Source organism: Bombus pascuorum, chromosome 3, assembly GCF_905332965.1.
Source record: "Bombus pascuorum chromosome 3, iyBomPasc1.1, whole genome shotgun sequence".
In the NCBI taxonomy this organism is placed as follows: Eukaryota; Metazoa; Arthropoda; class Insecta; order Hymenoptera; family Apidae; genus Bombus; species Bombus pascuorum.
Genome location: NC_083490.1, coordinates 4763875 through 4791740, shown reverse-complemented (window position 1 = coordinate 4791740; position 27866 = coordinate 4763875). Strand labels below are relative to the sequence as shown.

The following is a 27866-nucleotide window of genomic DNA, read 5'->3' as shown; positions in this document are numbered from 1 at the left end:
AAACATCCATATAAGAAGCATTGCTTGATTACATAAATTGTGTACAAATAGTTGTCACATGTGAAAATTGGCCACAATTATTTGGTATAATCAACGAATGATCATTCAATCAGTGATATAAAAAGGTTAAGAGGAGAACGATACGGTATTTAAACGGGCACAGTGGCGCGCGAGTGGCCGAAACACTAACCATTTGACAGTTCAGCGAGGGCACGCACACTTCCTCTTGCAACCTACTCCTCTTTACTATCTCTTCTTCTCCCCGCCATTGCTTCCTTATCGTTTTGAGAACCTCGATCGACATGCACTCGCAGCATTCCCCCGATGCGATTCCCCGATCTGCACGGGCACTGGTGTCACACGGAACGATATTCGTTCAATTTCACGTGTCATCGTTACTCGTGGTTTTTTGCTACGCGTGTGATTGCTTTTTCATCCTGACTACGAATTACGCAACAATGACTGTTTGATCAGATCCGTCACTTTCTTAACGGGGAATATCGAACGATGATCGATCGCGATTTCGATGGCTGATTATGCTGGAGAACGTATAAACAGACATAAATATAGATCGGGAGTGCCTTATGAAGAGCGTGAACCTCGTTTCGAAAAAGAAGAGATAAACAGCGAGGTCTTCCGTTCCTTTTCTATGGCTGGAACGAACAATTGTTAGAAAGAGAAAGAGAAACCACGTTAAGTATCTCTAATATTTCTAAAGCTCTGAGGTACACGCGGTCTATATTTCGTATATCTATGAATGAGTAGAATGTGTACCGGCTGACACTGAGGACACACACGTAACCGGCAGCCGGGTTGATAAGTATCGCGTGACGGTCGGACTCGAACTGAGCGACTGTGTCGCGCTGATGCCGCGAGAGCCGCGATCGTAGCGCCGCCCTCCCCGCCACGGCGACCCCGCGAACTTGCGAATTCCGCATAGCGAACGCGCACGTGAGAAAAGCCTCGAATTAAGAACGAAAACCAGGTCGTACGTCGGGATTCTAGGAAAAAGCAATGAACTAAATTAACGAAGACGTGTTTGACTATTATATAGCGTGTGAATTAATGAAATAAACGCATTAAATCTCTGGTAATTGTTATTCAAAGCGTAGAAAGAAGACCCCCTCGTAACGTAAACACGCATGTCTGAATGTTATACCGGAACTACTGGTATAGACAAAATGATAAATTTGTAGTCTCATAGAAATTTAATAAATTTACGGCGTATTTTAAGAAATTTAAATGATCTCTTTCTAAAAGATTCATTTCGATTACTAATTATTTGGCAATTCTGGCGTTAAGCTTTTCGATAGTACTGAAATTTAACGAGAGATTTTGGTCATTGTGATAGTTTCTATAAAACCTTCGCAGTCTTAAATATTTTTTTCCAACATAGATATTACAAGGTCATTAATAAGAATTCTATCAATAATAAACGTCAATTTTTAAAATTCCTTTATTTCTTAGATAAAACAGATGGCACCATTTTATGAATGGACGAAAGAACGAAGAGGATCGTAAAGACGTTATCTTATTAGTTATGCTTTTTTTTCTTCACTAGAGATAAAAGGCTGTACACTGTACACAATGTAAAGGAGACCGACGAAAGTTTTTCGTCATGCTAGAACGACAGAAGACAAAAAGTGCCGCGTTATTCGGAGAATCGAGTTATCGTTGTCCCAGTTTTACAACCGCCCCCGTTTCAACAAGGGGTAGCGGAGCAATTAATGGGATCGAAAAATCGATCGATTTTATGGTTTGACTTCTACGAATCTCTATGTCAATTGGAACTCAAATTGAAGAATAAAATTCAATTCATGAAGTTACTTGTTTATGCTGAACGTAATAGGCTTCTCAATGTGTGAGAACGATGACGTTGAAATTGTCACATGTACAGGCTGCCTCGTAAATAACAATTGTAAAGTATTAGAAGATCAGTCGAGGGCTTTATAACAGTGAAATGAAAAATATAGAAGTAAAACGGCAGACAATCGTAGAAAATAAAGAAAAATGCATCACTGATCGATTACTAGACTGTGAAGGTTTATGCATTTGCGGGATATTTAAATGTGGAGGAACGTACAGAGTGCACATAATATGCAAAAATATTTAATGTTCCTTGTATTCTGCTCCATTTGATTATATATGCCATAATCTGATAAAACTGTGTCACAAAGAGAAAAAAAAAAAAAAAATTGAGAACATTACATCATACTCCGGAAAAGCTTTAGACTACCTAGCAAGTTAATAAAATTTCTTTTTGAAACAACACTCGTATATCCATCACTATCTATTTTCAGTCTGTCTATAAAACTAACGTGTCTAGAGGCGACTCGTGACAGACCTCGACTGATTTACGTTTAGAGGGAATGTTGGTTTCCTCTTATCTACTGTTCTGGGCTCACAGTTAAGCACGTCTGAGAATCCAGGTCAGGATATTCGTCTATCGTGATACTGAACGAACTACCGAAGGGAGCTGAGAATGTATGCCAGTCGGTATTCGGAGCGAGGGTTATGGCATACGGAACTCTTTCAAGATTTGGACACTCCAGGAAAAGAGACCCGAAGATTGCAGTGGAAGTGATTAAACCTTCCTCGTTTCGAAGTTCCATATTGTCGAAATTGGATATAGGAGGAAGAACGAAGATCACGGGTACTTCATCTGACAGACAATTTTTAATCACTTTGCGGTCATGCAAGGAAAGTCAGTTTCGAACCAAAATTTAGCAGTATCGAATACAACAAATGGCCATGTAATAAAATTTTCGCAAATAGTTTCTACTCACGTGTAGTAATTAAAAATGTCACACACTGCTTCAAATGATATGAATCAACTCTAATATCCACAATTATGGTATAGCAAAAATCTTTTTTATTTGATACTTTCGACCGTAACACAATTACAATATTGAGCCCAAAAGACGAGCAGAGAAAGTTCTGAAAGAAGACGCGAACCAACCATATCAAACGCTGCACAACGAACCTCTTCACCAGCGATATTACCGTCATTACCTCTTAAGCTCAACAACCAGAGCCCAATCCCGTAAGTCATCTTCGATGCACTGTATAAGGAACGAGCGACGATGAAGAAAGAAGCAGAGGAGAAAAAGTAAGCAGCTGGGCGATGGAAAAGAGGGACACAAAGACTGGAATGCGGTCTAACGAGGTGAATGTAAGAAAACTCCAACAACCAGGACGTCGAATGTCGTGGAATTTTGGTGAGAGCATACCGGGTGTCCTCGACATACGTGTCGACCGTAACAACTGAAAATTCAATCAACGGATCGAAGTCGAAACAACGATAAAATGTCAAAGAGGAAAAAGAAACAAGCGGAACGAAAGAAAAAAAGATAAGGAGAAATATTTTCGAAAAGAAATAGATAAGAAGTTAGGTGCGGCGTGCGACTGGCCGCCTTGATAGGTCAGCGACCAAATAATTTCTTTCCAGCTAGTTCGTTAAGAAAAGAAACGATAAATGTCAACCAATGGCGCCATTTGATTTATGGAGTCATAAATGGCGCAATAAACGCTCTGTTACAATTACCACGATCCATTGATCCATTGATCCATTGATTTCCTTTAGCGATTAGATTTTCTTGGCACGATTCCAACAAGTATTGTTGCACGATGTTGATGATTGTTTGAACGTGTCGTGATTACATAGGTACGTGTGTCCCGAGATAAGAATGAAATCGATAGTGAAAATATTATGTAGGTTGTTTCGATCGATAACTTCGACTTGGCTGGTTATTATTATTGTTGGAACAGGTGATGTGATTTTCTTGGATGGTTTTCGAGTGACGTGCGTTTCACTTTGTTTGCATTCTCTTCATTAGGAGTGTTTTCGTATCACGTAGATAATTGTTTAGATCATTTAAGAATTCCATGTATCATCGACGAGTGTAGAGAATTAATTCTATTCATTAACAGACTGAGGATGTTTACGCAGATTCGTATTTTGTAAGAACAGACTTGAAGAGATGGAATTTAAATAGAAATTTGTCTCGCGAAATTTGAAAATCGGTAAACATGTTTCTGAAGAAGAAGTATATTATGAAATATTTTTGTGTAAGTTTCGACAACTATACATATGACTTTATCACACCTGCGTTGGCGAAAAAGCTGTAGAATGATTATAGAATTTGTACAAAAATTTTGTGAACGTTATCTACACATATTTTTCTAATAAATAACAACTTAATAGTTTGTCTGGTTACAAAGAACGCTCTTTTGTACAATTTTACGTGCATCTTCATCAATTGATATATCTATAAGAAAAACCTTGATGCCCAAAGGCATTTAATCAAACGCATTGATAAAGTTCAATCGAGACAATTAAAAATATTGTCATTTAACGATAACTTGTCTATTTCGCGTGTGGAATAGAGTCTCAAGGTTTCCAGCTGAGTATAACGGAGACAGTTTCTTGGCGCTTCCGTGTGGCTTCGAGCAAGCAAAAGGTTCTATCACCGAGAGCATTGGCAGACAGCTGTAGGCGTATTGACTCTCGCCAGACACAAAGAGGCGATTCGGAGACGTCGCCTCGTGACACTGTCGTTGTATCGGGAGAATCGTCTGTATACGAACGGGTTGTAAGCTCGTGTTCATAATCCTTGACGAAGACGCCGCTGCGCCGCGCGTTAAAGCCGGATTTCCAACGATACAAAGGCTCCAATTCGAGCCTCGTCCCACTGCGCGATTCTCTTCATCTTGATTTTATTCATTGTTTATGCTCCTTTTATAACTCGCACAATGTCCCGTGTTTAAGATCTACATAGGATTTAATTATTTTGTTAATTATCTGAGAAATGTTGGCCGCATTGTATTTTTGTTATTATAAGAGAAAACGAGATGTTGCAATTTACGTGTATAAAATTTGTATCTCAGATGGAAAGAATAAAATTTCTATAAACACGTTTAGACTTTGAAAACTTTCATGCAGTTCTTTGTTCCGTTCTTCTGCCAAGACACGTATGTTTTTCAACTTTGTAGCTTACTTTATCTTCCTTCTTTCATTGCTTATCTTTTGTTCAATTACGTATAGAGATTCATAGATGATCAAAATGTCGGTAAGATATTTATTGCATGCATATATTTGGTATATAAAAGAATTAATATACAACACGATATAATGGACAATTTTCTGTTTTCTTTTTCTATTTTCTTTTCTGTTCTTTCTTTTCTGTTTTCTGCAAAATATAACTTGCCCGAGATAACTTGTACCTTCTATGTACATTTTCAGATTTGTTTGAAACTTTATCAATATGATCGTGATAAATAGAGTTTCGTTACAGTACTAGTGAAATTTCAAAATGTTTCGCATAACACTCATAATATATTCATAAAATGTTTCTACAAGTATTCGAATACTTTGATGAGTCAACGTGTGTCTTCGACATCTTCCATTCGAGTAAATCGACACATTTAAATGGAATCTAAAAATTGAATCTTGCATCTGCACAAGTTTCCTAAACTTTGTACTTGTTTATCTAATCATATGTATGACGCAAATTTCTTCTAATTCCAACGATTTCGTTCGCGATCGAGCTATGGAAGGTGTGTACAGCGTGACGCGACACTCTGTTGCCCGCTCAAACAAAGAAGTCCTCTGTGAGTTCCGAAGGAAACACGTTCCTCCGGTTCTACGCGCATAAAGGAGCTCTCTCGCCTAGCCGAGAGCAGGAATTCCTCGACGACTCGTCGTGGCATTGAGACACCAGAGATAAGAACCGAAGGAATTTCGCGCCAAGAAAAGCCACCTTACCGATTCCGTGATAACAGGCCACGAATTCTAAAACAAGTACTAAATCAACTAAAATTGAAGGAAGAATCGGAAGAAATATAAAATTGCAGATTTGGACGAAGATATAAATGGTGACAAATTTTTTAAATGGGAAATCGATTGGAGATTTTGTTTATCAGATTAGGGTAATCAATTGGCAAAAGAGCTTTCGAATTTTAAGAGAAGGTTAAAATGAAATAAATTTAGGTGTAGGTAGGAAAATTGGAAGGGGAATTGAAAAAAATATAAAAAACAGAGAATTTCTAAACATTGATAAAATAATCGTGAATTATTAATTAATTAATCGGTGATTTTATTGGGAAATATGGTTCAACAAAATTCACCGAAATTGTAATAAAAGAAATTGCGATTAATGTCTCGTGTAGAAACTAATGTTCCGTTCCTCATCGAAATAAAGTTCGAATTCATTGGAGATCATGATTTCTCTGATTTAATTAATATCAGATTATAAAACTATGAATTTTAAAAAAGGTCAAGCAGCTCTAGAAAATGGGGCCCCGAACCTGAAACGCGTTTAAGTTAATGTCAAGGAATAGAAAAACATAATTATGTATATTAAATATGAAATCTATAATGGGAAAACTTGTTTAGTCATTGAGACTATATCCAGTTAAAATATTCTTATATTTAATTTTGAATATAGCGAAAGACTACTATAATCCAAGAAACGGCTAATAATACCACGAATCAAGTTTGTACCGAGAAAAAGTGGGTAATCCTTGTTAATCCTAATTTTCGATGATCGATAATTCTTATCAGCTTTGATATTGTCGAAACTGCACTTATAAATATCTGGCTGTGATGTAATCAAAGCGTTCAATGAACGTTTATTAGTAAACAATCAAACGATTTCAGTACAACTGATTCAATCTTCTAAAAATTATTACCTAAAAATATCATTTAGATTTTAAAGTATCTCCAACAAGATCTTCTGAAGATTACTTGATTTCATTGATCTTTTATTCCACGAGAAATATTATGTTTGTATTGTATTTATTTTCAACAAATTCGTTTAAATTGCACAACTTTCGTATTGGATTGACGTAAGAATAATTAAAACGCGAATTGAATTAAATTAATTTCAGTGGAGCATATTCAATTTACGATTCGACCAAGAGACAAGAGATACTTCCGATTTGGGAAGCCCAAAGGATCCTTTATGGGACCGGTTTGCGAAACTTTCACGCCAGTCAGAACTTTGAAACAGTCCTTCTCGAGCTGGAACAATGAATCTAGAACGGATCAGAGCGAGAAAGAGCACCGTGTAACATTTGAAGAGTTGAAAATGACAAATTGCCGGTTCTAAATGAGAAATTAATCGATGCTGAGGATCTTTTAGGGGCCATTAATTATTTTAAGTAGAAGGAAAGTTGGACGGATTTGGTTTGTAGGCTGTTTGACCTTATTTTTTTAACTTCGAAGCATATAGTTTGTACTGTTTATTTTAACCAAGAATGATGTATCGTAAAAAGAATTTATCTCGATTTATATCAAGATGAAACTAAAAGATATTTAAAAGAAAATCCCCGAGAGATTCAGAAATTCAAAAATCCAAAGAACCGAAATTTTCAAATTTGCGAAATTTATATCGTTTTTTTTCATAAAAGTTTCCATAAAATTTACGTCACGAAGAATGGATGAATTATTAGAATACGAATTCTTATCTATATTTTACTGCAAGAAAATCTAATGAATTTAATCTGCAAAAGAATTTCAACAACCGCTTCTCTAGAATTCCTTCTGCCCACTTCACATAAATTAATATCGAGAAATATAATTAGCGTTTGCATTCCAACACGCTAAAGATCACACACACAGCATTCAGCATCGTTGTCTTTGGTAATTATAATAACCAACTTCTCGTTCTAGCTGACCACTTTAATAGGAAAAAAAAAAAGAAATGATCGGAATAGTCCACGCTTCGTTTCATCGTCAGACCATAAGCTACACACATAGTGCACGATAGAAGTTGAATGGGCAAAAAGTCAATCGAAACGATTAAGACATCGGCAATTGCGCAAAAAAATGGTGCGTTCGACGATTATCGGTGGCGATGCACTTATATCGAGCTTATGGCATTCGGCCAGCGCATTCTGTAGCCTTATATAAGAGAACACAGACACAAGGAACACGATGATTACATGTCATTAGGAGGAGCGCGCGTTGCGGACCGATGCTTCTCGATTTGGCAACTGCTTCAGCATGATTCGAAGGCTGACCAAATTAATTAGTCGCACAAATCGTCGCTCCAAGGTCGCAAGGCCTTACCTGAATCTTAATTGATCGATGTTCCGTCGTAAATTCCCCTAATTTACCTTTGGAAAAATGCTCTTCATTTTTAACGCTAACCTTGCCAGACCCTTCAAAATTTAATTAAAAATTGTACGTTCGTCGTCATCTCTTTTGTTCGTCTATCTTTATGTAAATTCTTATGTTAACAAAAATTGAAAAATGGATTAGTTAATGGAATTTACATGAAGTCAGACGAACAAAAGAAATAATAATAAAATTTAAATTAAATTTTGAAATCGATCATTTGACCGGATCTGCTAAGATTATTGCCGAGTGGAACTTAAATATAGAGAATAATTAATAAAGTTATAACACATTGAGGGATCTTTTTAATTTCTTACGTATATTGAATTTTCTTGATTATAAAAAATAATTCTTCTTTGACAGATGGATAATGTAGGTACTATCAGCTGTAAATTTAATTAAGACAGAACGAAGTTGGAGGAAACAGGAACTGGGATGATTCATTAAACACGAATCTGATAAAGCGAATGATAAGTATCGATTACATACAGCAGAGACAAGATGAATCACGATCGCACAATCGTGTACCGAACAATCAGTAGTTGTTTAGTTAACAGATGCTGATTACAGCGGAAGGAGGAACAAGTTGCCTACTCTCTTAGCACTCTTACCACGGTAAATATTCCAGTAGTAAATAACTTGTCTACAAACCGCAAATTCCGCGATACCAGACTTCTCTTCTGCGTTAAAAAGTGCCTAATAATTTAACGTAAACACATTTATTAAAACGAAAGATTAATGCCATAGCCAGACATTTCAAAGCTTCTAAAAAAAAAAAAAAAAAAAAAAAAAGAAGTAACCACCCACGTTGAAACTATCGAAGTTACCTTGCACGGCTCATCCTATCGTCGTTTCTTTCCCTGGTTAACTCTTCAATTACCTTTAACCATGCACGCCAATTAAATTGCCCGTTTACCTCACTTAATCGTCGTTCAATCAACAACGTTCTCCGTTGCGTAAGAGTTTCGTCGAGTCTCGTTTTATTCGGACAATCACGGATTCGAAGAGAGGGGCACGTGAGTCGAGGCAACGATTCCAAGAAGCGGCGACACGGTAGCCAAAGAAACGGCACGAGACGAATCGCTACCGAGAAGCGGTCTGTTAACCCGTTTGCGACCGCTTGAACACGATTTGCGTCACCGTGTCGGAATACTGGCGTGGAATGCGCACGGAGAAGAGGCATCCAAGGTACTCGAAGAGGAAGTCTGGTTCTTTCGCGCGTCCCTCGAGAGGACAGCTGAAACGATGTTGGAATAACACTCGAATAGGTTACGTTCGATGGCGTGGTGACGAAACGTGTAATTTTGTACGTACCTTTCAACCGTATTTTAATACGCGTACATTGATTTGTAATTCGGTGAATTGTTGTTATTCATGGAACGATTGGTAATACAGTATCGAAGGAATTTTCGTTTCATAATAATATTACGTAGAGATCGTTGTATCGTTTCGAGGTAGAGCACTTGGATAAGTAAATCGTCGAACAGAGTAACGATTTATGCTATTAAGGTATATCGCGATGAAAACAATGTCTTTATCTGTGATATCTAGAGACGATCGCGAGAGGCATTTTTGAAAGTGCTTAGTCAAGTTCGTCTATCTTAATCGGCAATGTTTTAAAGCAATGATTCATACGGATTCTCCGTATCCTACTAGTTATTATGTAAGCGAGTATTTTGACGTTTATCCAGAATGTGAAGGAACGTCAATATTATAGTACGGTGTGTCATTCCCTCCGTTTCGAAACAAAAGCGTACTCACTTTTTACGTTGAGGAATGAATGAACGAGGCATTGTGGAGGTGAAAGTGGGCGACTGTGAGTAAGACGGTGGATGTTCTGGTATACGGACGCAATCGAGTTGTAGTAAGTTTCGATGGGAAATGCTGGCCGCGTGCGGCTCGAATTCTCAAGAGTGAAAAGAAGAGAGTTCACGTCTTAGTTTCTATTATCTTAACGTTCGAATGATCGACGGTGAAAGTGCGCGAATAAAGGAGATTCGAGTTTGAATTTCTAATTATGGCCACAGCGTCTTACATCCTTTTACGATTGTCGTGCAATCGATATCAAATATACTTTATGAAAAATGAGTACTTTACCGTTGTGCAAACAAATAAATATTTTATAATGTACATTACAGTATTTTATAATGTTCCGATACATGACGGTGAAACACGATACTCGCGACGTTATAAAATAGAAATCTTTTCAACGTTTTCTCACAATTAGAAGCAAAGAAACGCGTATTAAATAGCTACGAAATTTATACGATAACATAAATCATAATTTTGCTCTACGATAATTTATCTTATTTCACACCAAGATACAAATTCATTTCTCCGTTGCAATTTTATCCAAAAATCGGCTACGCTTGGTTTATAATATCAAATACAGTTTCCAAAAATCTTGACAAACACCGTTTCACAGATTCCACGCGGTTACTTCATCGACGACTATAACGAGGCAGCTACGATTCCTCGGTTAATCCGCTCAAAAAGCCTCGGTACGATCAATTGCATCGATGCATTCGTCCCAAGATTCCCGCTATTCCCATTTCATTCACCTTCGTGGAAGAAATCGAGGCGGTCGAGCCACCTGTCCCCGCGCGATCGTCGCTTTTGCTATTCCGATCACAGTCGTTCGTACGAGCACGAACCAGAAGTCATCACAACAGTAAACACCGATTAGTCATCTGGCGAACTTAGAAAACCTGACCCCTTCGTTGCAACGTGTATGCAATTCTATATATAAACTTTACAATCTAACTGACACATTCGTAGAATAACCGTACGTTCAACATCGATTCCTAGACAGCGAGTAGAGTTTGATATGCCTAGAATGTATATACGTGTGTACTCGTGTATGACATTGCGTGTGGTTTTAGCGCAATGATGTCACGCCGTTGTAACGGATCGTGACGCGGTGCTTTGATTGCCTGATGGATGGTTACAACCGCGAATCTCGTTTGTGACCGAAACAATGACGCACACGAGAGACCGTGACGTTGTGATTAGGCTGTGTGCACATATAGCGCATCATCTTCTTTCGCAGAATTCTCTCGTTTGTTCGTTCATGATCGACGTTGTAAAGTCCAACTCTTTATCGTGGCCGTTATGCCGTTATCCAGATTAGATTTCTCCTCTCTCTTAACAACAGCTTTTTTACAGCTACTCTTTTCTTTTCATCGGCAACGTGCATCGACGTGGAGTGCATTTCGAGTGGTGATAAATGAGAGGTGCGAGTGTGAAGGGTAAAGAGATGCTCCGAAGTTGAAGCGAATAGAGATGCCAGATACGTACACAGATTAGGACGATGGAAATTTTCTTTTCTTTTGGTTGGATCTGCAGGTTGTTTGTTTTCGGATGTGTAACAGGAAATATCGAATGTAGAGATAGGTGAGTCGAGATACGTCAGGATTGGAAGTTTGTTGAACTCGGGTTGAGAAGTGGTTGTTCGAGTGATAAAAAGAGTCGAAGCAGGTAGAGATGCGAACAAGTTTAGGTAGTTGAATATTATTTTTATACAATGAAATCGATACCTGTTTAATCGTGTGGATCTTGTAGGGAATACACTGTACTATTTAAAGAGAATCGTACTATTTTGTGAAGATCTTATCACGAAGCTATTTCAACGAAGAGTATTTCTCGCTACAATTTTTCAACGATTTTTTAGAGACATCTTCTCGAGTGTTTTGCAACGTATTCGAAGGTAAAGAAGAAATCGTAAAAGTTCAATTTGAAAAAATTATGTCAGTCTAATGACAAGATTGGATCGTACAGACTTGAATACAGAATAAGATAAATAAGCTTTAAAGTTAATAAACGTCCGGTGACTCACGGACTGCGCACTCTGTACTTCAATTTAAACTAAAACAGAACTATTTCTTCATTGAAACAATAGATGTTAAATCTTTCTCTTTAAGACAAAAAAAAAAAAAAAAGTTCTGTATCATCACAGTGTCCAATTTGTAAACCTCGGTTACTCGTCAAGCGCAACGAACGAGCTACGACGAAACGTCATCGTTTTTGAACAAACAACATAATACATCATTCGCCGTGGCAATGAACGAACGACACAGATCGAAGCCAGCTTCCTTAGAAAAAATCGAAGAGAAGAGAAGGAGAGGGACAAAAAAAAAACTGGAAAATCGGTGAGTCAGACGCGACACTCTGCCGAGCGAAGATTAATTTATAAAATTTTGAATTCTCTCGACACCTACTCAAATAGAGTATGATGTCATTCGACATGTTCGCGCCAAACACTCATTGCGAAAATATGCGTAATTACACGAACGAGGGAAGTCATGTCACTTATGATCTCGATAACGAGACGACGACGTCGAGATTAATTGCTGCCTCGCTATCTAACTTTCCTTTGACACGTACCATGTTTACTCCACACGTGAATATTATTTATATGCGGTTACATGACGTTGCTTTGTCATAGTTAAAAGGAAAAGATTAGACAGCTAATAACGATAACAATAGGATAATGATAATAGTGTCTGAAGGCATTTGAACGTTTTTGAAACTTATGTACGGGACTGAAAATTCTTGCCGATTTTATTTTATCGAGTACGAAACTCGAAGCAATATGCGATCCAATTTTGTTTATATTATCGATCATTGATGTAATATAATCTTATAGCGGACTATTCTATTTTATTTTCTTTAAGCGATCCTTAAAGCGAAGATATAAACTTACCGATTTGAGGAAAGCGCCCCTGCCCTTGTACAGCAAACTGCTGTGAGATCTGCTGCTCCCATGCTTGTGCAGCATGTTCAGTCCCCGGTCGACGCTCATTCATAAATCTATTTTGACTCACTAACACGCGAACAAATTTCAACCGATGTTCGATAATTGATCGTTACACAGCTCCTACTTTTTGTTATTTATCACGTTCTATTCGTAGAATCTTCAAGGACCACTCGACTTCGACGATAGTTTCGCAGGTCACACAGCTCTTTCCGAACCCGATCCAATGGTCTAGTTATTTTCTCAGTTACGCACTGTATCAAGAAAACAAACACGACGAAACGATTAAAATTCGCGTGTATTTCTTTTCCTTATAAATTTCCGTTTAAAACACGCTGAATTTTATTTAGTCGGTGAATGGATTGATCTTTCGCTGTGCAATGAATTTACGGTCGCGAATAAAGTCCGTTATCAACGAGGGAGCAGTTCGTGGGACGCAAATAGAACGCCGAAGCTGGTATCAAAATTAAGCGTGCTCGAGAACGTTGTTTTAACGACTGAAAATTACGGGACAAGATAACGATTTCGTGGCAGGACCAATGCAAACAGATCGATAGGGTTCGACGAGACGATTCGTTTTCTACGATTTTCCGACACGCGACCATCATCCCCTTGTGAAACAGCTGTCCAAATAGAGACGTTGTTTTCCTTGCGAAGGAATTCCGATAAATTTGAATAAGCGAGGAATGCAGCCGACGAAAGTGTTTTATTTTCGAAGATACGTATGTATATGGAAAACTATCGAATGTCTACAACGAAGAGGACATTTCTATTAAACCTTGGATTTGTGCTGGTCAAGGTTCGGACATGTTTGAGAAGAATATATCGAGTGCGGTAAAAATACATCGAAGAATTAGTTTCTTAAATATAAGAAAAGAATTCAGAAAATTTGAACAAGATCTCTCTTTTCGAACGAACATCGTTATCTCTAAGAAATGTTACAGACTGCGAGTAACTTTAACGTGAAAATTCAACACACATTGTCAAAACGTTTATAATGCAAGCTATAGAAGATCAAAATCGCTGTCAATTAGGCGCGTCTAGAAAGAAAGGAAAGAAAGATTGTCATAATACGCGTGACGCAAGAAACAGAAAGGCACTTAGAAGGTTTTATCAGCGCAGCTTATCAGCGCCGCCGATAATATTCGCTGTAAGAGACGCAGATAAGGAGCGGATGGATTATTTTCGATACCGTCGGCCAATTTTGGCTGCGTGCATCGACGCTTGGCTCGCGAAGGGAATCGAAACGTCCTGTTTCCGGCCGAGGAAGTCACGCATTCAGCGCGCCATATCGTCTCGTGTTCGCGTGCGCGGCTAGGAATGCACGTGGCTTTTGTTCTAGCCGGTCTCGAGACGCGTCTCTCCTTGCCTTGCATTTCTATGCAGCCGATCATGCGGAAGTAGCTCACGCACGTCACATTACGTAACCATCGTGACCGAAAACCTGGCTCGATCGAACGTTCACGTGCCTCGTGTCGTTCGAAAGAACCTTCCAACTCCATTTTGTAACTTGTAACAAGAATAAGTCGACGAGAAGAGTGGCACTTGGAATTTGAAACGTAGGATTCTTTTCATCGGCTTCCTCTTTTCGATACCACGATAAGCGTGGAGAAACAGGATTCTTTAAATTATAAATAAATTAAATAAAATAATGTTCTATCAACTTGACGACCGGTGGAAAAGAATTAATTAACCGGAATTCACTGCCTTTTTAAATAAATCGTTCGTTTCATAGTACAGTTTTTTTGTTTTTAAAACGATATTATCTAATAATAACATTTCTACGAGTTTCTTATCTCGTAAGGAATAATAAATAATTTCTTGTTAATGGTATGCGCTGAATTACGTGCGATTAATTACGCGCGAAAGAAGTGCGTCGCGTCAGAATGGTGGTAACACGTTAAGATGTAACAACGGTGTTACGCAAGCCGCCATTTCGGTCACGACACCTCGGCGGCAACGAAAGACCAATCCAACACAGAAATTGATTGCATTAGATAAGACGTTCGATCTTCGTCTTCGCCTGCGAACTATCTTCGCGGTACACTCCACCTCCAATTTTCCACGAAATCCTTCTCGTTCACGATATAACGATAACTCGTTCGCTTCGACTCGATCTTCGACGAATTCAATATGTAACTCACTTGCTAAATTATTCCTTTCGATGCAACCTCAAACGAATTGAATTGGGTAAAAGAAGAATTCGTTTCGATCATCGCACGAGCTCGACCGTTCGCGGACTGTCGACATCGACACGTTCGAAACGTACGTATAGCGAAGGCGAAAGGTGATCGAACTAAGTCGTTCGAACAACCATTCACCGGTACACGAATCGGTTTGGATCGTTGTAGAGAACACTGTATCGATGGCCGGGGCAGATTCGACTGGCATTCGATCGGCTCGAGCCACGACGCGAGACTACCGCTACGCTCGTGCCCCAGTCGCTACAAATACCCCGTTATCAATGGCGGGGCGCGTTATCACGCGGCACGAGAGTTACTGAACCAGCGATATAGACAGGCTCACGAAAGTGTTCGAACACTTGTAGATACCTTTTATGAATATATTACGCGCGATATACGAGATATTTTGGAATCTCGTTAGCGCTCTAATCGAGCTAAGAATCGGCCAAGTTTGAAAGAATGTTTTGCAAATATATTATAGAAATTACAAAATGTCCCATACATATCCCATATAATAATCGATACTATTTCTTCTCGATATTATGACACTATGTAACATCGATCCTATCCTCAACGTGCCTATGCACGCGGAATACCAATTCTTTATTAAACGCGCTCAACAAAAACGAATAATCTTGTAGCTTCTATATAGATTTTCAGATTGCTTGCAAATTTGAACGATATACCGATGACAATCGCGTGTTGTCACGGTGCTGATGAAATTAAAAAATATTTCATGTAACACGTACAACGTGGACGTACAAGTTTCCTATGGCAAGTGTTCAAATATTTTCAAGAGTAGGCGAACGCAATCAGCTGGTCCCCATCTCGGCCTGATCGAGCAACGAAGAAGTGTTCGAACAGGTGGAGGGGCATCTAATCGTGCGACAGAGAACACCGCTTCCGAGGAATCGATGATTCATCGATGGATCGAGGAGGTGGAGAAGCTTGTTGGTTTGCAGAGAGGGAGTTCGTTCTCCGGAAAGGTAGCCCACGGAGGATGCTTCTTCGGGGAATTTTCTCGAACGACGCCGCGCCCTGAATACTTTAGTAGCAGGAAAAGAATCAGCGAGCTGATAAACTGGGATTTTTCAGAGGAAGTTTGCTGATTTATTGGGAGATTTCGGTGCGCCGTTTTTGGTCGATACGAGCGCGACGCAGGGAAAAATGAAACGAGTCTATTTTTGGCGATTCTTCGATTTTGTAAAAAATCGAACGAAGAGAATTTTAAGAGAATTACTGCCATTTCCTATTCAACCTTAATACGTCCTATTCGCCCACGATCGCCGATGAATAATTAACCACCGCTCTCATCATCAAAATGCGAATTAATTTCTCTTCCACGAATCCATAAACTGCTCCGATATGGGTATCAACGAATCTATATCAACTTCGTATTCCAACGTCTATAATTCTACGTGCGTTTTGAAATTGCCAAGTTCTCGAATCTCTGGACACATCTTGTAAGACGAAATTTCAAAGATTCAACGTCTTCGCGTTATACTTTACGCTGTTACTTCCTTTGAACCGTGTCCATCAATGTTTTTCTTATTCTTTTCCTCGTTGTTTTACGCTTTTTCTAAGAAATCTCGTCGCGTCGATATTAATAAATTGCTATTACTATCACGACTATTAAAACTTTCAAGACCCGAGATGGACGATTCAAGGCCATATCGAGACATTCGCGAGTTTCAAGCTTCGAATCACGTTCGAGATGATTCGTATCTCCGTAACATCTATAGCCTTGAACTTGAAAAACTTGGAGCGACCATCGCCGATCATTGGTAGACTCGAAAATTGATCGAAACGTGAATGGACATCGACTAATCGGTTCCGTTCAAACGCTCGGCCATTCAACAGGCTAACTCACACGACTGGAGGGACTGAGCGTGGTCGCTGGTTCATTCATTGGGCGATGACGTAATCGCCGAGCGAGTACTATCAGCGTGAATTGAACGACTATGGTGCACAAGGGATGCACGATGTGCAACGTTCCCGGCGCGGAATCTAATTGACATACCGCGAAATTCGACGGTCAAACTTATTTATGAATCTTATTCTTACTCGTCTCCTTCCTCTTCTTCTTCTTCTTCTGCTGCTTCTTCTTACTTGGCTTGATTGCTCTGTGAATCTTGGAGTTTCGCGAAATCGTCGTGTCGTCTGGTTTGTTGGAAACGGTTTGTACGATAATAGTAGCAGATTCTTATTCATATGTTTAACGTAGTTTGCTTAATTTAATCTGCTAGAAATAAAATTCTTATTTAATTTATTTCGTTGGAAGTGATTTATCTGGACATTTTTATTTATGTGATCAACGCGCGTAAACAGAGCCTTTAGAAATTCTAATGTTTTGAAATTTGCAAGTAAATAAGAGACTAAGAAATGGTAATATTATGTCTTTGCTTAAAAATTATTAAGTCACGCTATTCAGCACGGTTGTTGTCACTGTCGTCATAATACGTGTGTGATAATTATAGTATACCTTAACTACTATTTAAATGATATAATACGCTGTTATTATAATAGCGTAACTTACCGATGTTTCCACACGTACTTCACGCTTCACAGTGGGTATTTCCCATATTAACGGCAAAGTAAAAATTGCCGAATCTCGAGAAACCTTACGAATTGAAAATTACATAAAGAAACATTAACAAACGGTAGAATCCACTCTTACGTGGCGATTACACAGCAGATGATGGCTGTTTGTGTTTACGATGATCAGTACGAATTACGTAAAAAAAGAGAACGATCGAATGATGTGAGTCATCTCTCTAGATATACGTACATTCTATACGATAGATTTCGTAGCTCTTCGTTGAGTTTCTCGGAAATTTTATGTCCATGTCTTGATATTTTAAGCTTTCCTCGGAACAGTCGGATCGCAACGGGTCTGACCTATTTCCACGATTGGGAGAACCTTTAAAACACGACAGAAGCCCTGAACTTGGACTCGAGAAGGACGATTAGGTGTCACGAGTGGCGTAACTCGCGCGGCTGACTCACTTTCGAGTCAAGGATGTCACGACTCTGAGCGTCGTGCTCGTATCCTCATTTAACCCGTTTTCGCTTGTATCTACTTAAATCAAGAATCACGTTCTATAGAACGAGACATCGTCATCGACATGCTTGTATACCAAAATATCAATGATAATTTTTTAAATTCCTCGAATGTATCCTAAGATAATATTATTTTACAAAGAGAATATTTCCAATCAGTGATGTATAACCTGTCCAACTACTATCGGTATTAAATACTTGGTTAATGTGACAATCTCTGAATATACTCAAATATTCCAAGTAATCGTAATTAATACATTTGCATTCTCTGTTGATCTAGTCGACAGCGTTCGGTGCGCCGAATTTCTAAAGAGAAACAAAGAATTCTTCGCGTTTAAATCGTCCGTATAATCCATGCCCAAAGAATGCAAACAGTTCCATTATATATTCCAAATAGCTCTAACTAATTTATTTCCATTTCCTGCAAATGTAGTCAATCGCGTCAAAAGCAGCCAATCTCTAAGCGGAACGAGTTTTCGTTCAAATTTCTCATACCTAATTATCGTCGCTACTAGAACGTAGCCAAATATTCCCTCTAATTCTAAAGCTACTTACTTTCCAAGTAAATAAACGATCGGAACTAGGCAACATAGTGAACGTGCACGCAACGATAGCAACAAATTTTCCTCTCAAACGAAACGGTAGCGTGATTTGTCAAGAGACGCGCGTTTTGCGCTATTGCAGCAACGAAAGCGTGAAGTTTTCAATCGACCGTGCTACGGGTAATGACGTCGTAAATAACGCGTGCGAGTGAGTGAAGATTAAAAGGCTTAAGATTAGAATATGTTCGGGTTCGATCGGGTCGAATATTTCGCATACGGAGAGAGAGAAACGGAGAAAAAAGAGAGAGAGAGAAAGAGAGAGTGGCAAGTGCGTCGAACCTTGCCAACCGTTCCAAAGATCGCAGCCTTCCTCTATTAGGATGCCAGCCATTCCTTCGAACGCTCTATAAGAGGATACGATGCTTCTTTTTCTGCTTATCGAGCTCGATATGTTCGAAGAATGTTTCTTCCATCGATGCTATGTTGTTAATCTGTGCTTCTTACTTCGCGTAACGTTCCTTCTTTAAACGATAGTTTTATCATGGAAAGTCTTCTGCTTGAAAATAGACTTGAACTTCGTGAAAGAGGAATTTTTAGGAGCATGGAGGATCGATGAGATCTGGTGGCGGGGTTACGTGGGTTATGGGTTTGCACATGTGGAATGTCGAGTTGAGATTGACCGACTACTTGGCAGAGGATCATCGGAGTTCCCGATTAAATTATTGTATTATTAGAATGTACACCTATATCTCGTATATCGTATTATTAGAATGTATATCTATCTATATCTTTTACATTGTATTATTAGAATGTATATGTATGTCTCTTGTATCGTATTTTTAGAAGGTTCTTTTAATAAGTAGGTTTTTAATAACGTTAAGAATTTGTAATAGATTCCCAATTACTTTTAAACTTTTAGTCTATCAGCGATGCTATGTTTTGTATAAAAATCGAGTATCGTATAAAAGTCAGCATACTTGCACTACATACTTTTAATTATTTAAGACGTAGGAGATTCACAATTAGGATCATCGAGGGCCACTCAAACGGTCAAATTAAACAGCACACGCGTCATCACGGGCTCTATATGTTCCTAGGTGCACGTTGCCCTCGCCGCGTCTAAATCGAGATGCACTTCAATCGAGCAGCTACGGCAACTATACTTAAACTTAACGAACACAACGCAGCTCCGCAGCCAATGCTGCTTATTTACAGACTAATTAATTTCAACTTAATTACGAAGATTTTTGTCAAAGATTCCATCCATTCGCGTAGCTTTCGTTTCGATTTTCTCGATCACTTTGACCGTAGTAGGAAGATCATTCGTTGGAGAAGTTTATATCTGTCGGAAGATAGGAAAACTCGATAATTGTTTTATCTCGTATCTGAACTTTAATCTTTGACATGATAAGCTTTTGATTTCCGAGATAATGAACCGCCGATTTCATTTTTTAAATAAATGGCCTTCGTTTTTAAAAACAATTGAAATTTACAACATCGGAGTTGTCCGATCTGCCAGACGACGATCCTAGTCTTCGGTTTCTATTTTCTAAATTCCGAATTTTCGTAACAAACGAGTTCCTAATTTCGATTTTCGTAACTTCCGAATTCCAAAGTATCGATTTCCGAAATGATACAGTTCCAATTTTCATGGCTTTGGCTGTCAAAAAATTAAAAACGTAGTTAAATAAATAAACAGCTCCAAAAATTATTCTGATAACGAAGGATGACTCAAAGGAAAATACATACGCATATAACTAAAATACATTTAGAAAGTGACGTCCAAATGAAGTTGGTCGAAACGTCGTGTGTCACGGAGAATTAGAAAGTCGTGACGTATCTTGGTTTCTCGAAACAGAAAGGACGATAATAAGTTCAAAGAGACTGCGAGAGCAGTGATAAGCCTTTTGGAACTACTGTCTGGTAAGAAAATATCGATAACTATTTAATTTCATTTGCTCCTATCGGTAGACTTTAAAAATTACCTTTAAGTCCATAAAATTCACTTATCTTTTATCTTATTTTATATCATCGGTAAATTAGAAAAAAGAAAAATCCATGCTATCGATACGATATTAATACCGAATAATCCGTTAATAATTCATTTAGATACAAATAAATAATAACAAAAATAAAATTTACACTTCCCCTTATCGACTAGCAAATATTGAAAGGAATAAATATAAAACAATTACCATCAAAGAAAATCAAAACTCAGGTATAGCGTTTATATTTCTTAAAACGATTTTACAGACCATTTCTATCGGGTGAACGGCGTTTTGGCAAATCACAAACGACGAAGAATCGTCACGAACGTGTTTGCATTCGCGACACAATCCGTATCGGTGAAACGAGGGCCGGTCGTTCGTGTCTCATCGAATTCATTCTCACGACATGACAACAGAGAGACCCGGCTATGATTCACGCCTTTTATCGAGCCACTTAAACGCGTGGTATTCTCCAGCGGCGATAACAGCCGCGAAACGTGAACGGAAACGGGCAACATTTTTATCCTTCGCCGCTATTTATGGTGACTTACGCGGAAATGGATCGTTCGTTTCGCCGTCTACTTCCTCCACTGCTTAACCAAACAAGCGTCAACCGTGACGTAATATTTCGGTATACAGCGCTTAAGATTCTATGAATCTTCCGTAGTCTTCCAGTGTACGAGAATAGGCACTTCCGGATTATTATCGACGTTTCGCAACCTTGACAAAATTGTGAACTGGTTCAGTGAATTTGATCAAAGAGGCATTCTAAACATAGACGAGTAGGGAATTTGATAAAAAAGAGCCACAATGTTACGCGAGTTCTCGTACGAGACTTATCTATAGTAGGAAAATTTCATTCATGAAATTCCAAGGTCTGGACCAACTCTCAACCTGGAACATCGTGTAATTAGAAACTTCAATCTGAAATCTGAAATCAGATTTTTCTGTATTATGGGAAGCTGTGAGCGAATAATTGGAAATGCGATAGGAAATATTATAAAATTGATATGTTATTACTTCTCGTGTATATCGCGTTTTTAATGGATTAAATAATTTAAAAAAGGAAGGTACCCGAATAGATGAGAAGAGAAGGCGAGAGAAACAGCTGGGTTAAGTAAAGTTATATTCTGTTACAAAATACTCGCTCGATATGTTAACCGGTTAGCTGTTTCTGACGAGTATACTCGTCGCGAAGGAATATTTCGTGTTACGACGAGCACTGTCATAATAAAATAACAAATTAAAACAGTCAACATTTCCAAAGAAGCCGCAACAGCTAACTTTTTACTCCAGCTTAAATGGAATTAGGAGAAAAAGCGAAGAATATTACTTGAAGAAAGTGATAGAACTTTAAATTTCTTCCCTTCTGATATATAATATCGTCTTCAAATTTCTAATTACCAAACAAAAAAAAAAAGAAGAGAAAAAAGAAAGAAATATGTTCAGTTTCTCTATCGCGTACGTAACCTCGTTTCTATCGTGGAATTTGTTTAAATCCATGTACAAATTGATCGGGCAAACGAAAGATGAGTCTCGCGTTGAGGAATGGAGTTTGGACGAAGAGGGGCAAGTTATTGTGGCACAATCCGGATCGGTGAGTCACGAGACGCGTGTCACCGTGTGAGATACGCTGCGAAGAGTAGAGCTACGGCTTCGTGGAGGAGATCGGTGATTCACCTTCTGCCGGCGGGCTTATCGCCGCCTCTGAAAATTCATTACGCGAGCGTACCGCGTAATCGCGTCGTGTTCGGTCCCACCCATAGAAAACTTAAATCGAGGATACGTTATCGGTGAAAAAAAATCGATGACATTAATCACTAAGTATGATTGATAGAGGAGATACGTTCCTAAAAAAAAAGGTTATCGGTATTGTAATGTGTAATTTTGTACGAGAGAATAATATGAGAAGATGTTGGAGAGCTCTCGAAAATAGGAAGAATGATTCATCGTAGGACTAAGTATTAAATCTTCTCGCAAGATAAAAACCGACGATCGATTACAAGTTTTATCAATTTCGTTACATAAAGTACACGATTAACGTTCAGTTCTTAAGAAACAATTTTCTTTCATCAATTCGTTTATTACGAGAAGACGATACGTATAATAGCAAATTCGAAGATAATATTTTTCAATGCAAATTTTTCTGCTTGTTTCGAATGTCTTGTAACACGAGTGGTATCTTGCGTCTGAGAATATATTTTTTCAAAAATAAATAGATACCATTGGTTCTATATGTTTAACGAGTTATTATGCGAGTTACAAGAACGACGCGTAATCTTGTTCCAAGTATCGTAATATGGTCTGAAGCACAGTGAAGAAGCTGTGGGAGTTCGTTACGTAACAAGAAGGAACTTTAAAAAAGAATTGCGAGTTCGTTAGAAAAATATCAACGTGTCGTAACGTGGAAAGAGGAACAACTAGAAAAATAAGACACTTTCGTTAAAAAGTGGAGAACGTATTGAGATATTTGATAGGGCAATATAAATTTCAAGCATAAAATCTCGAATCGAAGAAAACACTGTTTTAAAAAAGCGAAGAGTAAATTGAGATATGCAGCTGGGTATCCGCCACAGCATCCTCCTACCGCGTATCTGTGTGTACAAAATAAATTCGCAAGATTTCAGCGAGTAATTCCAATTCGCCGAGTATTTTTCCGCGTAAGCGCAGCTACGAGCACGCGCAGCATGAACGAATGAGCTGGATGAATGGACGAGGCTGTGAATCATTCGTGGAGGAAGTTCAAGGTCGTACGTTACGATACCGAGCCACGTGCTTCTGTATCGCCTTGTGCGTGTTATCACGAACGCATAATGTGCACGGCTAGTCGACGTTTCTTCTTCGTTAAACCACGTTTCTTTCCTTTGAAAAGGTCGACGACCCTTATCAAGTCTTTCGTTTACAAGGATTCGACAACTTTCAACGTTCGTTCTTCCGGAAATTTTGTAGCACATGGTACTTGACACTCGAACATTAAATAATAATTCGTACAATAACCTTGGCCCAATTCTAACTAACTCTAAATAAAATATTTCTATAAATTTCAAAATCACACTCTGATTTAACGATCTTAATGAAACCCTAGATGAAACATATTTAACGTTATAAAATCGAGCAAATTTGGAAACTGAACACACCTGGATTCAACGACCCTGATAAACCCTAAAAAATAAAACATTCTTGCGCATTCCAAAAGTTTAACATACGACTTAATTTTACGATTTAACGATCTACCTAATAGACTCCAAGTTAGAAACGATCTTTACGTATTCCGAAACCGTATGCCAACTTAATAAGCCTGATTACGTGTCTCAGCCAGTAATCAAGCAAATTCTTCGAATCTTCGCGAAAATGATTCATCCGTCGTGGCTTGCACAACGACCTGTGCAGATTGTGCAGGCCGTCGATCTGAAAATCGAGGATCCACAAGGAGGAGGTAGGAGCGCAACAAGAAATTCGGCTGAGTCACTCTGTCGGTGGATCGTTTGTGGCATGGAAACGCGAAGAGCAAACGGGTACGCGAGTTCCCATACCGGGCCCCTTGGCGAATGCCGATGAGTCACGAAGGAATTCCAGACGTGCACACGAGAACAGACCCCTTTCCTTTTTCTCACCTCTGGGTCAGTAGACATTACATGCCAGTCGGTCGGTTTACCACTTTGAACCAACCGATTCCTGGATGACATTTTGCTCCACACGGCCTCCAGGCGAGTTACGTTCGTATTAACCTGTGCTTTTGTACCTTTTCTCTGTTTATTTTTCGAAAGGAATTTCCTTTACAAAATGTCACACATTATTTCCAGTACAATCGTAGAATATAGTAGGTGTTGTGATTGTTGCGCAAAGGTTGAATAGGAGGCCGATCAACGAGGAGACGTCTGGGGTTGTATAGAGAAGATTTGGAAATTGTAGACGAAGAGGACGTATGGAATACTTTTATCAAATACCAGTTCAGAGGCGAGACGTAATATTCCGTTAGAAATAGTAAGAGACACCGTTTTCGATATAATATTTGATTGATAAATTTCGAGATCCTTATGGACAGGACGATTAGGGAATCGTTCGACGAAGAGACGTCCGGAGGTGTATGGAGAAAATTTAGAAATCGTAAACGAAGAGGACGTATGGAATAATATTTTTATAAAATACCAGTTCAGAGGCGAGACGTGATATTCCGTTATAAATAGTAAGAGACACCGTTTTAGATATAATATTTGATTGATAGATTTCAAGATCCTTATGGACAGGACGATTAGGGAATCGTTCGACGAAGAGACGTTCGTAGGTGTATGGAGAAAATTTGGAAATTGTAGATAAAAAGGACGTATGGAATACTTTTATCAAATACCAGTTCAGAGGCGAGACGTGATATTCCGTTAGAAATAGTAAGAGACACCGTTTTCGATATAATATTTGATTGATAAGTTTCAAGATCCTTATGGACAGGACGATTAGAGAATCGTTCGACGAAGAGACGTTCGGAAGTGTATGGAGAAGATTTAAAAATTGTAGACGAAGAGAACATATGGAATACTTTTATCAAATACCAGTTCAGAGGCGAGACGTGATATTCCGTTAGAAATATTAAGAGACACCATTTTCGATATAATATTTGATCGATAAATTTCGAGATCCTTATGGACAGGACGATTAAGGAATCGTTCGACGAAGAGACGTTCGGAGGTGTATGGAGAAGATTTAGAAATTGTAGACGAAGAGAACGTATGGAATACTTTTATCAAATACCAGTTCAGAGGCGAGACGTGATATTCCGTTAGAAATATTAAGAGACACCATTTTCGATATAATATTTGATCGATAAATTTCGAGATCCTTATGGACAGGACGATTAAGGAATCGTTCGACGAAGAGACGTTCGGAGGTGTATGGAGAAGATTTAGAAATTGTAGACGAAGAGAACGTATGGAATACTTTTATCAAATACCAGTTCAGAGGCGAGACGTGATATTCCGTTAGAAATAGTAAGAGACACCGTTTTCGATATAATATTTGATTGATAAGTTTCAAGATCCTTATGGACAGGACGATTAGAGAATCGTTCGACGAAGAGACGTTCGGAGGTGTATGGAGAAAATTTAGAAATCGTAAACGAAGAGGACGTATGGAATAATATTTTTATAAAATACCAGTTCAGAGGCGAGACGTGATATTCCGTTATAAATAGTAAGAGACACCGTTTTCGATATAATATTTGATTGATAGATTTCAAGATCCTTATGGACAGGACGATTAGGGAATCGTTCGACGAAGAGACGTTCGTAGGTGTATGGAGAAAATTTGGAAATTGTAGATAAAAAGGACGTATGGAATACTTTTATCAAATACCAGTTCAGAGGCGAGACGTGATATTCCGTTAGAAATAGTAAGAGACACCATTTTCGATATAATATTTGATTGATAAATTTCGAGATCGTTATGGACAGGATGATTAGGGAATCGTTCGACGAAGAGACGTTCGGAGGTGTATGGAGAAGATTTAGAAATTGTAGATAAAAAGGACGTATGGAATACTTTTATCAAATACCAGTTCAGAGGCGAGACGTGATATTCCGTTAGAAATAGTAAGAGACACGATTTTAGATGTAATATTCTACTGACAGATTTTGGGACTGTTATACGAAGGACAAGCGGGATACGTCTGATAAAGAGACGTTTGATAGTTTGATATTCTCTTCGTACATTCAGCTTGTTCCCTTTCTTCGCGGCTTTAAAGGCTGTCGTTTATTCTGGTCTTGCGAGTGGATGAAAACACGCGAAGAAAAACGTACGCCTCGAACGAGTTTCGCGACGATCGTAACACGTGAGTCAGCGACTGTGAAAGTCGAATGCTCATCTCGTAGCAACCGTAGGTATACCATGACAGGACTAACGATCGATGCACCGTTACAACGACCAGACAACGCGGTGGCATTGCCAACCAATGCCTCCCAGGCCAGCGTGAAATTCCATGGAACTTCCGTTCACGCACGTTCCAGAATTCCTAACAAGCTGAACCCTCTCAGCGAGGCTTCGTTTCTCGGAAGTGAAAGCATATTTTAATAATTTTTTATCTCGTTGAATCATGGAGAATTTTAATGAAAGGGTCTGCTGGCTTGTTTAGCAACTATCAGAGTGGTTCAAACGACGAGTTTCTAATATTTCACAGAAGTTTTGTAAATTTAGCGTAGATCGGACGTTACAATATCGCTATTAATTATTGAATCGCGTGTTTAAATAAAAATTCGTCTTTGAAGATTTAAGTGATTTTTAATAAATTATACGCGTACATAAAGAAACGGTTTTCCTATTAATCTTCCACTTTGATTTCTTCGAGATAGTTTGGTTTTACATTTTAGCAATATTTGCGATATCGTCGGTTCGAAGTAATAGATTTTGCGGTATCTCGCATATTATTTTAATTACACCGTAACTTTTCAATCGTTCGATATACGAATTTATATATTTATTTGCTGACTCGAACCAAATACAAAACACGTGTTACATTTGTCGTATTATTCGAGCCACAAAGCAGAAATCGCAAGAAAATCCTAATTCACGCTACAGCTCGAAATATTCTCTTATTTTACGTAAATTCCAAGTTGTCAGCAGTTTGTAATGGCAGCTTCCGAAGAGAGCAACAAGGGGACACGTGTACCTGTTCGTTTCCCTCCGTTCGAACGATTCAAATCGAACGATAACATCTCCGTCTGGCAGGTGAAAAGCACGACGAATGGACATCGAAATAGACTCACCTGAAAAAGAAAGAAAGAGAAGATTCACGTTAAGATAGGACTGGAGGTTGAAAAGTGGCTGCTGGAAATTACAATGTGTAAGAGAGCGAATGATTTTAATTATAGTGTAACGACCCGCGAACTTTCGTACGCCCACGTTTTTCTGAGCTTTTGTGAAGGCGTGACGTAGACAGCCAGAAAACGACGAAACTAGATTACATCGGCGACGGAAAGTCGCGCCCTTTCTTTTTTCGCGACCTTTCAGTCGGCTGGAACGCGTTGACTTACAGCGCTCGATCCGGAGAACCGGAATTCGAGCTTATTTACGAGCCACCGGGGGCTTCCATCGTGGGTTTTCTTGTTTCGTGAGAGGTTGGAAAAGGAGTGCTGCTTGATAAGGAAAGGTCCAGATTGTTCGCGCCTTGAAAGTGCAGTGTGTTTTGTGCGCAGACGGTAGACTTCGTCACTGTGCGGACAGCGTGTTTTGGTT

General features: G+C 38.8%; 1 protein-coding gene across 7 annotated transcripts in view; it reads right to left on the bottom strand.

Annotated features, from left to right (window-relative positions):
• LOC132905557 (NAD(+) hydrolase sarm1) overlaps positions 1–27866 on the bottom strand; it is a 140300-nt gene that overhangs the window by 26634 nt on the left and 85800 nt on the right. Inside the window, exon 1 of one of the 7 annotated variants that reach the window (XM_060956990.1) lies at positions 27301–27374. The exons of 3 other annotated variants lie outside the window; for them this stretch is intronic. Coding sequence is in view for 3 of the 4 variants with exons in the window: in XM_060956984.1 (XP_060812967.1) it covers positions 191–304 (114 nt within the window). In the remaining variant the exon portion in view is untranslated. Of the gene's footprint in view, positions 1–190; positions 840–12821; positions 13109–27300; positions 27375–27866 lie in introns of those variants that run through there. 3 more of the 7 variants (XM_060956986.1, XM_060956984.1, XM_060956985.1) reach the window with 3 other exon arrangements.